The following is a 14240-nucleotide window of genomic DNA, read 5'->3' on the forward strand; positions in this document are numbered from 1 at the left end:
CTGTCGTCTTAGATAGTGCAGTGGATAACTTCCTGTGCTGATGTTTGCCTGCCTTTGTTTATATGACATTCTTAGCTCTATCTATTAATGTAGATCCCAGAATAACATACACTGCCAAAACTAGACTTCTTGTATTTTGAGGGTGAAATAAATGTTGATTCAGAATACATGCGGGATCTTGTAGATTTGCTTATCTTTACAAGTCTTTGTTTTGCTCATTTGGGAGCTTTCAATAGAGATGTTGCTCTGAGGCTTGGTGGTTATCTAAGGTGACCTTTTTCATGAGGGAATGTTTGCTTTAATTGTAGCCTAAAACACAAGATTAGTATTACTGTTCAACTTCCAGTTTTATGTCTGGTGCTGATGTCTTTCCCACCTTTCTCAGCCTTACAGCTTGGGCACTCTCTTCCTCAACAGACCAAACCCCCCTTCTATCCCATCGCATCACCTTGACAACAATCCCGTGATTCACTTAATCCCACACCTCTCAGATCCCCTTCAATCTAGCCCACACCTATGAGAACGTGAATGTGGATCTATCCCGTTGCTGATGTCAGAAATGTTTGGGACGCCTGGCAACAATGTACACAAACTATTTTATCATGAAGGAGATTAAAAGTATAAGAACTTTAAATTGTTTCTACCCAAACTCCAGAAAACTGTCTTTTAATGTATTCTCTGACTTGTGTTAAATCTTTAGTGACCTGGAGCGCTTTCTAGAGATATCTTTCCTTCTTTTTTTATCTCATAATGTGCTAATCATGCTCCTCTTCACTTATGTTTTCTGATGATTAAGCTCTGGGGAAGAAACATCTTTCATTTTAAGATTACCTTTAATCTAAAGGAAGGACTCCTGTTTTGGCTCAGTCCAACCAGCATGCTGGAACAAGGAAAACAAAGAGAAGTCATTGTTGTATAGCACCATAATGGGGCTTCCAGTATTTTTCCTGACTGAATTGATATGTGCCCCGGTTTAATAACAGCTGAGCTGTAATCTGCAGCTGATTACAGTGTAGAGTATACAACGGCTTCCAGTGGTACAGAAATGGAATGATGGGAAGGGCCGGGACTCTCCCATGTGGGGTGTGTTTCAGATTGTTAGAAAACAATAAGCCAGCAAAGGTTACTTAATGTCACAAACCATAATAGTACAATTATGAACTTTCCAAAGCTTGTTATATGTTGCAGATAACGAAAACATGCGGGAGTTTCACTTGTAGTAAATAGATATACTTTTATATCAACCATTTTTTCCAATCAAAGAGGCTCCTTTTTTCATTTAGCTATTTTAGTTCATATTTTGTGTGGTAGCTAGCTGTTGCCACATGATAAACCTTTACAACTGCTCTGACCAATCCCGGTCTACATGTTACATATGTATCACTGTATCACAATATAGCAAGGACATGGCAAAACAAAGATTTTTGGTAAATTGACCATTCTTTATGATCATACATTGCATATTATATCTGACAGGAGAAGCTCACAACCCAAATACTTTTTAATGGCTTTCTTTGAACTAAAAACCCACACACAGGTCAGGTGGGGTTGTATGGCAACCTGCTTCGACATGACTTGCAAAGAGGAAAGTAACCAACAGAGGGCAACAGTGGGTCATATTCAGTTTTGTGAAGAGACAAAGTTCCTACTGCTTCTGATGAATTAAGCATATTATTATATCATGGAGACTGCAAATCTGATTGAAAAAGCTAATTAAACACAGATGACTCAATGTCATGTCAGCAAGGTATTATCAATTTGACCCATGAATACAGATACATAGTGCACCTTGTGCAGAATAATACACTGTAATTGTATCTGTAAATTGTGTTATTAAAAAGTGTTGTATAGAAGCAACAAATATAAACTGGGCTGCCCCACTGTTAAAACCCGGGCCTTCATGCCTCCAGTTTCAAATGAGGGCGGTTATACAGAAACTACCGACACCATACGCTACATTCAGGTACTCTCGGTAAAGTATTGCGTTCCCTAAATGTATTAATTATCAATACATTCAGATACACACATTAAAACCTCTGTATTGAATCAAGCTTACGCATTTTAGGAGAGATGGACTGCTGTAAAGTGCGAGGGATTTTTTTTGTCGGACATAATAAAAAAGTTACAAATCGAAAAAGCCATTCTCTCACGGAAAAGGGAGCAATTGTGAAACATCGTTTTCGACAAGCATGGACAACTGTGAAAATATTCCTATATAATAATGAACAACATTATTAAAAGAACATAAAGTAGGAGATTGTTCCAGTTTATATGCGGCTGAGAAACGTATTCTCATTTTAGGATTTGCCTAGTCGTTTCTTTCCACCTTAGTACTGACTTTTCCCTAGTGTTTCTGGAAGCACCTGAATGCAGCATTGATCCCAGACTGGAGCGGTGAGCGGAGTTGTGGGGGATTTCAGTCCAGCCTCCACTCACGCGTGTACAGAGTTGTTTAAACCTAGTGGGAGAACACAAACACACGAATAGCACCGTACGGTGGGAAGAATGTGACAGCTTTTTTATTTTAATTGTAGAATATCGTCGCTAAACTTTGGCACATTTGTGTCTCTTTTATCTGTGCCATGGAGCCGATAACAAAGTGGACGCCGATGCAAGTTGTCGAATGGATGAGAGGTACGTCTGGAGCACTTTCTTTGTAGAGTTTACTTTTTAACTGAAACAATATCCAATTAAGAACATTGCTGCTCGTCAAAAACGACTCTTTCTACGAGTTGGTTTTCTCGAGCTAGTTTCGTAGAAACTGCTCCCGTGTGACAACATACCTTAACCGAAGCGCTTAACAATGGGACTGCATTTTCTTTTACTCTCACTTAACTCCACAGACGTTAGCAAGTTGAGCTATGTTACTTATGCTAACGCTAGCCATTTAATCCGTCCATTGACAGGTCGTGTAGATTGCCGCTCATTGCCAATGTTTGACTCGTGCTGTTTTCCTTTTCGCTCCGTGTGAACAACATTAACTGACTTCAACAACACTATTGCCGGTAAAGAAACGTCTGACCCAGTCATGAATACACTCGTTTCCTAACTGCTGAAATCCCGAAGTCAGAAGCGTTAACACTTGGACCACAGACTCTTATCGGGCTGTGTTTTGCCTGAATGTCTCTAATCTAAAACCGCTTATTGTTATATATTATACTAGTGAGGAATGACAGCGATACCAGTCACAGCCGAATACAGTCGCTCATTGTTTATTTGGAACTCTCTTTCGTTCAATCTGTTTTATTGCCTTTTAAACACTCCTTAATACCATACCTGTTTGAGATGGAGAGCAATGCTAGCTATGGAAATGACATCAGTACTATTTGAACCTGGTTTCAGTCACAGTTTAGGTATGTCTAGTGAGGGACACCAAATGGTATGTGAAGTATGGATGGAATTAGTCATGGTGCTATCATTCCAAACACTTAAAAGGTGAAGTGAAGTATGTGTGAGTATTTGATGGCAAAAGGAGTAATGGGCTGTTTCTAGTGCCAGCAGTGAGACGAAGATGTTTGTCTTTCCCAAACAATTAATAGATGACTTCCTTTTTAATCTCCTAATTTGTATTCCAGACTAAGTTCTATTGTCATTATTTTGATCGATGCCGATGTTGTAGTGCAGTATCTGCTGACTGAGGCATGCCTGCCAGTGCTCGTCTGTAGTTGGGAGCTAAAGGGGATTGTGGAGGGGTTAGTGTCAGTGAGTCCAGTGAAAAGAGCCCAGCCGAGACACGCATGGATGGGGATTAGTTCTCTACACAGGCCCCATTGCTGTCAGGCACAGGCAGGCTCCATTGCTGTCAGTCTCCTGCCAATCTGACTCAGCAGTTGTCTCTGTAGAACTTAACCAGTGGATTTGCAGTTCCCCACAAATGTGGTAGAAGGGAACTATCTGAAATAACATCATGGTAATATTTAATATATCCCATGCATAGTACTAAGCCTATCAGGTAATTCTCTGATCGTTAAACAGGGTTATAATGCATTTAACAAAAATCAAAAGTGGTCACTGTTGTGTTGCCTCTATACCATAAATTCAACAAAGCAACCTTGCAAAGTCATCCCTTAAATGTAACTTTCCTCATTGTGGTCTAGCAGGGCTTAACAGCCTTTTGGTTGGTTGGAGGCGTCGTCGGTGGGTGTAGACTTCAATTACTAAAATACCGAGCTGCTTGTTGTCATTATTTAACAAACACTCCACAGATCACTGATTAGTCTCCGCCTGCCTGGTCTGGCAAGTCTCAATTAACGATTTTAAGACTAATATCTTGAGGTCAAAGTTTTGCTTAATTTAACCTAAAATGTACTTCAAATTAAGTAAATCAGCTTGTGCTCCATGTCTTAGTGACCAAGCACAGCACAGCAAAGTATGTGACTACTAGAAGTTAAGAAATCACCAACTGTGTCCATGGAATGTCCTCAGTGACCACTATATAGTACACAGCCACAACATAGCAGGTAACCACTGATGATGTTTGACTGAAGAAAACAACTTGTGTAATCCTTTCATAACTAAGACAAGCAGCATCACGCCAAAGTAAAATGTCGAGAGCAGGTTCATGGCCTCATGTTGACCTGTTCACACCAATCACAAACACGGGTGTTTCCAGAGTTGTTGTGACTGTGTGAAAGAAGTCAAATTACAGTCCCAGAAAGTACCGTCTGAAGTAGACCTCAGGTTGTTTTCCACAGAAGGACAGGGACTTTCTGTGTATTGAGGTTGTTGTTAATCACTTGCATTGTTCATGGAGATCAAACGGTGGTTGCTGGATGTTCATTGCCAGTGAAAGGGCGTTTGATTTGGTTGTTTCATTTTAAACTCAGTTGTTTTGTTTGGGGACTGGAGTTGCCCTGAAGTACATTCCTTCACCACAAGCTCTGAACTTTCAGCTGGACCTGTGGTGTCGTGTGATAGGTATTCCATATGTCATGTGTGGGACTACTTGCCGTGGGGCACAGCAAAGACAACACAGGATTGTGTGTGTGTGTGTTTTCTTTTCTTTTTAAATCAGTAAATCATTACAGTTTGGTTTTGAGTGATACTTTGAAAATGATAATCATGGTTGTAGACCTATTTCCAGTAACTTTAATACAGTGACCCACTTACTCAAGTTGAATTCATATGCTGCTGCTCATTTTCAAAATATATTCCTGAATCCACATGCCATGGGCAATGCTTCAGCTGAGAATGGCTGGTAATGTTGGGGGAAATTTTACCCCCAACTAAGTTGAATAGCTTCTCATTTACCAAACACACTTCCACCATGTAGCTACCGGCAGTAAGACTGCCAAGTTTTCACAAGGCAACAAATCTGCACAGCTACTGTCTGACTGGCTGAGTGGCTTTTATCCAGTTCTTTAATAAATCCAGACTCTGCAGATCATTAATGCAGGATATCCTCCAGCATTTTCTAATTTAAATGACGGCTAATCAAATTTCAAAACCCTGTATCTGGACATGGATTACGCATGTGATGTGTTTATTTTGAGCAAGAAGTCCTGCTGATCTACTGGCCCACATCTATCTTGTACCCGGTTAGGTCTGAAACTGGCATACTATACAAGGCCCTGCTCTACTTAGCTCATCAGTGATGTGTATATGGAGCTACAGTTTCAGATGTGTGTCTTGTGTGTGACCGTTACCCATACTAGAGGTCTGATATGAATGACCAGATGTAGGTTGAACATATGTTCCTTCACCATGTCATACAGCGTGTTTGATGTCATGTGGAGGGAAACTAGTTGTAGCAAGTTTGTGTGTGTGTGTCTTCATCTTGCCTCTCAAATTGCACCAAAGTGCCAAGGAGGCAATTAGCTTGTCAGAGAGGTGTTGAATACACTTTTGTCTTTGACCAAGTGTGTGCTTCAAAAAAAAAAAAAAATAACAGCACTGTGTCTGAGTCCACACATGCTGAATGATTCCACTGATAGGTACCTTCAACATCCTTATCTATAGAGATGATATTGAGGTGTGGGCAATGATGGCTCATGATCCTTATCTGGCTAAAAGAGAGACTTCCTAAAGTTAAGTGTTAACAGAAGTTGTGCAGACACCTCACCCTTATTAAGGCATCCGCTACCTCTGTTTTCGTGCTGGCTCTATCTGACAAGTGGGGTTCTATGTTTGGATAGCCTCCACATGCATCATTAATCCATTTAGCAAACCTTACACTGTAGGCTGCGTGTATATGCATCAGGGAGGACAGGTGTTAAATTAATCCCAACACAGACCTTAAGAACAACGGAAATCTGTATGCAGCTTCCGGTGACCTCATGTAATAAGGAAATAATTTATTAACTTAAAAGTAATTCTTCATTTGACATCTCTTAGTTTAAACTCCTCTCTTTGTCACTAGCCAGTTTTCAGTCACCAACCAATCAGCTTTTAAAATTGACCTATTGTGTTCTATTGATGGACAGATAACCATGTTACCTTTCCATAGAAAATTGCCTTTAGAGTTCAGGGGAAGTGCTGTAAGAGGATTCCCCCTGGGGAGAGGTGAATGAAAGGGACTGCTGTGGTTTCGTTCCTGTTGGCCCCTCCGCAGCCTGTTTCTCACACAGCCTGGTGTCCCAGCCTTACAGCCCCCGGAGCTGTAACATATGGGGACCTTTAGAGAAATCATCAATTGTTAATGTCACTGTTCTAATCTTGTGATAAGGAGACAAAGACAAAACAAGAGTTCATGTTTTAATCAATATTAAGGCTTTCACATGGTGATTTGAAGCTTCACAGTGCATTCAGCATTGATGTTGTGTTTGGACAGTTCACAGTAATGATCCCTCATATGGACATCACTTTGCATTTGCATGCATATCCAACGGTTCTTGTCTCAGTACCAGGAGAGGAGACCAAGTGTCACCTTGTATGCCTGCCAACCTGGGCTAGACCGGTTTGCTTTTTATTCAAATCTAAAATGTGCAATGCAAATCTCCCAGATGATCTCAGATTAGCAGGACCTGCAAGCTACTTGGCCCTGCTCTTCCCTAAGAGCATTGGCCAGTGAAGTGCCATGCTTAAGCCATGGGAATAAAAGCTCCAACCTGAGGTGGCACAGCGGGTGCAAGTGCAAATACGGTTCACATGCTGCCTGACCCCTTGTGCAGGGATGTCCAGAGCGTGCTCACTAGTTTATTGCGTGTCATGATTGTGCCTGAACTCTTACAGTGATTTAAATATATATATTAAAGTCTGTTTGCTACTGCACCAGATCTGTGCTTATATGGTGATTCCAGCTTGTGTAGAGAAGGAAAAGGGAAGTGAATGGCTGTGTTGGTATTGCTATCAAAGCACTGCTAATGCAGTTATGCTCAAATAACCACGGAACATGAGAAGAATGCAGTCAGCTGCTGTTTTTTCCACTACCAAACCAAACCAGCAGCTCTGTGAATGAGCAGTCAAAACAGGTCACCCATGTCCTTTGTTGCATTTGGGGCCACCAGTTTCTTTTAATGGATTTAAAATGCTGAACTCAGACAAGTTGATGGTCCCCATCGCTGACCAAATACACACAGAGATCTTTCATCCTGCCACCAGCTTACACTGTGGTGGAGTGTTATATCATTATGATTATGAAGTGATCTGTAGTTTTATGAACTGTTACCTACTTTTGAGTTTAGCTGGGCAATTGGGTGGATGCCAGATCAGAGCTTCAGAACATGTTCAGACTAGTCCATATATTCCCAGTCCTTCACAGAGACTGACTGAATTCCTGTCTAGCTGTTCACAGTTAAAAATTGCCGTCTCTCATAGGAAATACAGTCTTATGGTTCAACTTTAAGAGACTCTACTGGCATTCATTTTGCATTCCATTATTTCAATTTCCAAGATAACATTGTGTCAATATGTAATTAGTATTGCATGTGGCCTGTTATGGTTGTAGGTCCATGCTTGTGATTTCACTTGCTGTGACGTATCGCTGAGTCTGTCGGCTCTCTTGTTTACTTGTTACATTAGAGACTGCTGATAGATAAGGCACCTGGAATGGGTTACTCTGCTTTCACAGCATTTTGGTGCATTGATGACTAATCCCATGCCATATCTTAGCTAATTGTAAGTTTCAAACAAAGCAATTTAGTTCCCTTGGTCTTGGTTCAATAGGTTGTACAAAGGATATTGGAGCAAAATGTGGGTTTTGAATTTGTTTAAGCAGGGAGTAGTGGTTCCTACTTAAAAATAAAAAAAAACATTCTGGACATTAAGAAAAAATGATGGAAGATTATTTTGATCCGTCCTTTTCCCCCCATTGTTGTAGACACCTGGGAAAAGCCTCTCATCTGCCCTTCATCTGTTTGTGTGCGGCAGCCTTTCCAGTCAACAACACATGCATCATTTATGGGAACATTACTGTCGCTTTCTCGACATGTCATGGCTGGAAGGCAGAAGCACAACAGGTGTTGGAAAGAGGACAAACAAACCTCACCTGGAAATGGGCGCAGTGTGTGTGTGTGTGTGTGTGTATGTGTGTGTGTATGTGTTTGTAGAGTATCTACAGCATGTCATGCAGTATGTGAATGTGTGTCTCAATGGCTGCGTCACAGGCGCCCTGTCCTGGCCTGCAGGTGACATGCTGTCAGTCATTGCTACCTTTTTATTGAAGATGACTCACCCGCCCCCCTCGCAGCAGGGAGAAAGAGATCAGCTGCTGATGGCCTGTAGGCTGCACAGTGATGTGTTAACGTTGCATAATTCATTCAAGTGTTCATTATATTCACTCCTCTCTGTCGTATTAAGACAAATGAGTCATAAAAAAAATTGTGTGTGTGTGTGTCTCTCTTTTTGTGAGCCGTGCATGTTTTTTGTTGCTTTTATTTGTCTACAGAGAGATAGATGGACAGATGATGCTCTCAATCTTTTTGACCCGTCTCCTCACCTGACCTTGACACAAGTCCCTTATAAATCTCTGGATTCTTTCTCATTCTTCTCTTCTTTCTCTCCCTCTCTCCACTTCAGCCTATACTCCAACTTCATCAAACCTCCCTTCCCCCCATCATCCCCATCATCCCCTGACCTCTTCCCCTGTCACTATAGTAACCTTAATTTTATTTACATCTCCAGCCAGTGCCTCGGCTCTTTTTTGGCAACCATTGTTGTGAGTGAGGGGATGACCACCAGAAGCACTTTGCACTGCTTCAGCAAAGTGCTCCTACTGGGTTTAGCCAGGGGTAGAAAGCAGACAGCAAGCTCAGATTTGCGTGTGGATAGGCCAGGCTGAGGAATGGACATCCACTGTGCCAGGGTCAGAGATGGACCCGCTGTCGGTTTGATCGAGTAAATCCTCTGCTTGGTTAGGCAGTGGAATCTTTCTTTCTACTTTTTTTCAGCCAGGCTCTTTAACAAGATTTGAGGGGGGGATCTACCCTCTGGGAGATTTATGGCAATTAGCAGGTTCTTATCCAAAGATGCTTTAGGGGATCCTCATTAGGAATGGTGCAAGTACTACACCCAACAACCTGAGCCGCAGGGGCAATAAAAAGCTATATTTAGTTTAATTAACAGCTTGTTTTTGTCCGTCATATCTCTCTTTTTTCATAATATCATTATTATATTACATAATAGCACATAGGAAAAAAATAAGTTTGGCTCTCTAATAAAATATGCCCTCATGCAATGTAAGCCTGAGTGCTTGCACACTATTCACACTATTTCCATTCCCTTAATTGTGGTTTCCATAGGCAGCTATTATGGTGCTGGTAAATTGCTCTATAATCAGTGTGTAGGGCCACCCTGATCATACACCATACATGTGATGGAATGAAAGCACTAAACTGAGTTCCCTGTGTGTTTTTTCTGTTTGTGTTTCATTGGCTATGACTTTGAATCTTGGGTTTAGTTTGATGGGGATGTCTCCTCTTAAAGGAGGCAATTTTCTTTTTTTGTCTTTCCTTTTCTTTTTCTGTCTCTGTTCTTTGTTTCCACGCTTTTCCCTCCTTCCCTCCATCTCTGCCTAAAAGACAGGCTTTAATTATAGTTTTGTCTCAGGGAAATGATGTGAAGCTTGTAGCAAAGTGAGTGTTTTAGAAATCGTGTTGACACACAAACGGCATAGTCTGTTGTGCAACATACCATTTCACTTGTGACTCTCAGCCTAAATCAGAACGCAATAGGATAACACTCCCTATAAATATAACACTCACTCTATGTGGCCTACTGTAACACCTACTGTGATTAAAACTGGAAAACACATTCGCAAATTCCAAAAGTGACAGTCTCTATTGTTTTGTGCACTCCAAGACACAAAGGCTGTGACTATCTTGGGATACTTGTCAACATACGGAAATGCAACAATATGAATGTTGTAGGGGCCAGGAAAGAAGAAATATTATGGTGGGTGGAGAATCGGGACCAGGACTGAGAGGAGAAGGTGGGGAGGGGGGTGACATTTTTTAGGTCTTTGTTACTTTCTTTAGTAGGTGTTTATGCTGGTGGTAACGAGCCACAGTTTGCCAGGCGGCCGACTGGCTGGAGACTGATGGGTGTTGTTTATGTTGACCTGAGAGGTTATTGCTCCTGACGCTGCCCCTGTTCTACACTTAAGCAGCATTGGTTCACTGACCTGTACACGGTATCACTGACTGATGTCTTATTCAGAAAAGATCGACTGTTTACATTCAGCTTTATAAACCTGTCCTTCAGTATCCATCCACAGATATACCCATTAATTAATTGAATATCTCTCTGTGTTTACTAGCGGTTGTGTACAAGTCACAACTACATGAAGTTAATACATTGTGGTTGTATCTGACATCTGAGTTCTATGTAGTGGACTTTATAGAAACTATATTGTGAGCTCATCAGCAAAAAGAAAGAACAATGGAATTTGTTATCCAGGTTTCCCTCTATTGGGATATGTATTTCTGTGTTATTGGCATTCATACATTTGGTGCTTACCATCGGATCATTTTCGATAGCTTGTATGTACAATGCTTCATGATGACCGCTAGCTGAAACCGAGCTTAACCCTGGACTTAAACGTAATACGGCAACTGTTGTAACTGTAGGCTGCTTTACGTACTTTTTGCGACAGTGCAAGGTACGGCAGCAATTATACCGGTTTGTGGGTCGGTTGAATTGTTAGCACAAACTAAGCAATTGCAATCACACCGAGGCAGTCTCGGTCTGGTTGGTTTATTTCGAAATAGAGTAGCATTGCTGTGTTCAGATATGCTCAAACAAACTGGTCTGGTTTGGAACAACAAGCTAGGTGTGAATACGCCCTTAATTTTTCCGCTGTAAACTCAGTGACCCAGACAACCAGTTTTTCAGTTTTTTCACACCCTTAGCTTAAGCAGCAACTGTTGTGGTTGATGCAGGTTTGCGAAGGCAGTCACTAATGTGCCTGCAGCAGTCTGCTTTATCTGTTTCTCCTGTGTTTCTCTCACTCTATCTTGTTTCCTTTATTCTCTGATCCGTTTATGAGCCAAAGTCATCATGCATCAGGTCATGTTAGAACTAAAGTACTTCTCATAACCTCCTGCCCTCCTCTGCTCTGATCCGCTTCTCCTCCAGACATCACCTCGCTCCAGTCAATATTAACCAAGCTGTCCACACAACCCGCAAACCCCCTTAAACTTGGAAATCTGACAGGTTACCAGCAATGTGACTGTGGTTGTGTGCTGCTGGAGTTGAGGATTAACTGAGCCCAGGGGCTACTGCTCATAGTTGCTGATGTGCTTCAACCGCAACGGGCCTGCAAATGTTGCCCCCGTTTTCTCTCATCAGTCATCGTCCATCACTTTTAAAAGACAGAGCTGCTTTTGTCTGCCTGTACAGGGACTAACCTCAGCTGCCTTTTCTCACTGAGGAAGCCCGGGACACGTCACTGCCATTTTGTAGTTGTCTGTTTTTAAAATCAGGGTACATGAAGTGAAACACTTTTTGTTAGGCTGGGGGAAGCAGTGATAAGATTAAAACATGGGTCTGACTAGGGTCATAGCCAGTTAAGCTGTCAGAGATATTCATCCTCAGTATCCAAACTAGTGTTGTCACGATACCAACATTTTGGTACCGGTACCGGTACCAACATGTGTTTCGGTACTTTTCGGTACTTTTCGATACTTTTTCAAATAAAAAGTGAACGCAAAAAATGTCATTACTGACTTTATTTTAATAGAAAATCTTAGAACAATAACATATTAATCAGCAAATAAAATAAAATACCACAAAGACAAGCTTTTCTAATGCACACAATTTTAAAAATGTTAAAATATAAATACAATAATATAATATAAAATATAATAATATAAATAAATCAGCTCTTTTTTTTCTCTTCCAGAGCTACTTTTGTTAAGAGTGAAGGGCAGTGGCGCTTGCTTTTAGCACTGAATGTGGCTTTTTTTCATGAGTAAATGACCTGTCGTTCCCTGAGCTCAGTGTGCAGGTCTGGGTTCTTGTCCTTTAAGTGTTTGGCTAGTCGGAGGTGTTTCCGCCGTTAGCCATGCATGTTTTAAACACCGTTTGCACAGTGGTGCATCGGCGTTAACTACTCGCCTTGCGCATTTGTTTTAAGCTAAAGTACTGCCATATCGCACTTCGCGGCGCTGGTTTGTCCGCAAGTTGCGGCGTGGTGACGGTTGCAGCAGCCGTTCTCCTCTCCGTGCTTCGCTCTCTCGCGCGCGCGCGCTCTCTCGCTCTCTCTCGCTCTCTGTCTCTCGCGCTCTCCAAGCTTTCCTCCTGCTCCGTTTGTTGTTCCAGTCTACGCTGCTAGCTAACTTGCTAGCGGTTTCCTCCGGCTTGCCTTTTATCTCCCAAAGCTGCGGCTCGCTCCTCGTCCTCTCAGCTGTAGTTACAACGCGGTGACGTCACGTGGCGAGTTCGCCGCGCTGTTGCGGGCGCTGCCGGCGGCGCTGCAAGTACCGGTCCCGTCCAAATGCAATATGGTACCGTTTTAAATGCCTCAGTACCCCGGTACCAAATTAGTACCGGTATACCGTGCAACCCTAATCCAAACCTATAATGAGTGCAGTGTCAGTTTCTGCCAGAATATCCTGGAAACAACAGGCAGTATCTTGAAACGTGACACTAATGACTCATATCTTTGTATCAGGAAAAACAACTGATTCAAAGCAACCTTAAAAAAGATAAATTGTGCCTGAACTGACTCAAGTAGAGTCTCATTGAAGGAAGTAAACATTTTTACTGTTCTCAGATGAGTACACAACGTGCTTGATGGAGACATGTCGAGCACCATTGTGTATCTCCTATCCCAAGTTGTGGAAGAGCCAGCCCACTGTGTGTTTACAGGCTTTGTTGTCCTGTGAAGTCATGCATTACAGGGTAGCTTAGCAGTCACCGAGAGGAGCTTTTTTGTTTCTTCGTAATTACAGCACGGCCTGGTTCGGCCAGAGACCATTGTGCCAGGGTGCTGTGAATTGCTACAATAGAGCTGCTCAGTGGAGAACAATGAGTCAAATTCCTGACCGTTCCCTGCAGGTTCAGAGGCCGGGCTGACAAATAAAGACAGCAGAGTTACAGTGGCTTTGCTATTCTACACCCTGTAGCTTTCCCAGTGGCCACCCCAGTGGGGGTATTGGTTTTTGTTTGTGCGTGCGTGTGCATGTGTGTGTGTGCGTGTGTGTTTGTGTGTGTCCCCTACAGGGTGGCTACAGCTCCAACTGGGAGCACAGGGAGGGGTTGAAAGATGGGGGAGGTGAAGAGGAGGGAGCTTCTTTGGTTCTTTCTGTAGGAGGTGAAAGACTGTTCGCTCTTTTCTGGTGTAATCAAATCCCTGAGAACGAAAAGTTGGAAACCAAAAGCTGCATTGAAGGCATTGTTGATCAAAATTGGTCATAGATCAGAGTACTGAACTGTAAGACTTCATGTACAAACCTGTTCTAATGACTCCTTCATCACACAATCACAGTGGTTCCTGAACTCTCATGTACTTGGCTGCATCAAACACAATCTGCTGTTTTTGTGCTTCTGTACAGATGGGAAATGTTGAGATTATGATAAGAATAGCCCAGCCATTTGCAAGTGGAAGAGTTCTGTTGTTTACATTGCCAGAAATGTGTGCTTACACAGCCTTTAAGTAGGCTGCAGAGCTCCAAGGCCTCCAACACGGTCTGGCTGCACTTGTTGCATCCAGACTAGAGTGTCTGGGGTTCTTGCTTTCCCAGCTGTCCAGAAATATGCCCGTGTGTGTATCCAGCTATACCCCGAAACTGTTGTGTTGATAACCTGTTCTACACATAATCACTGTTTACTGAATGGGCGATGGTGGGTGGTAAGAAAGACAC

General features: G+C 42.3%; 1 protein-coding gene across 1 annotated transcript in view; it reads left to right on the forward strand.

Moving 5' to 3' along the window:
- Window positions 1-2415: 2415 nt before the first annotated feature.
- LOC311016242 (connector enhancer of kinase suppressor of ras 3-like) overlaps window positions 2416-14240 on the forward strand; it is a 47494-nt gene continuing 35669 nt past the window's right edge. Inside the window, exon 1 of the mRNA XM_084013830.1 lies at window positions 2416-2634. Within this exon, the coding sequence (XP_083869956.1) occupies window positions 2583-2634 (52 nt within the window). The 5' untranslated portion in view covers window positions 2416-2582. The remainder of the gene's footprint in view (window positions 2635-14240) is intronic.

Source organism: Eutrigla gurnardus (genome assembly GCF_963514095.1).
Source record: "Eutrigla gurnardus genome assembly, chromosome: 7".
Classification (NCBI taxonomy): Eukaryota; Metazoa; Chordata; class Actinopteri; order Perciformes; family Triglidae; genus Eutrigla; species Eutrigla gurnardus.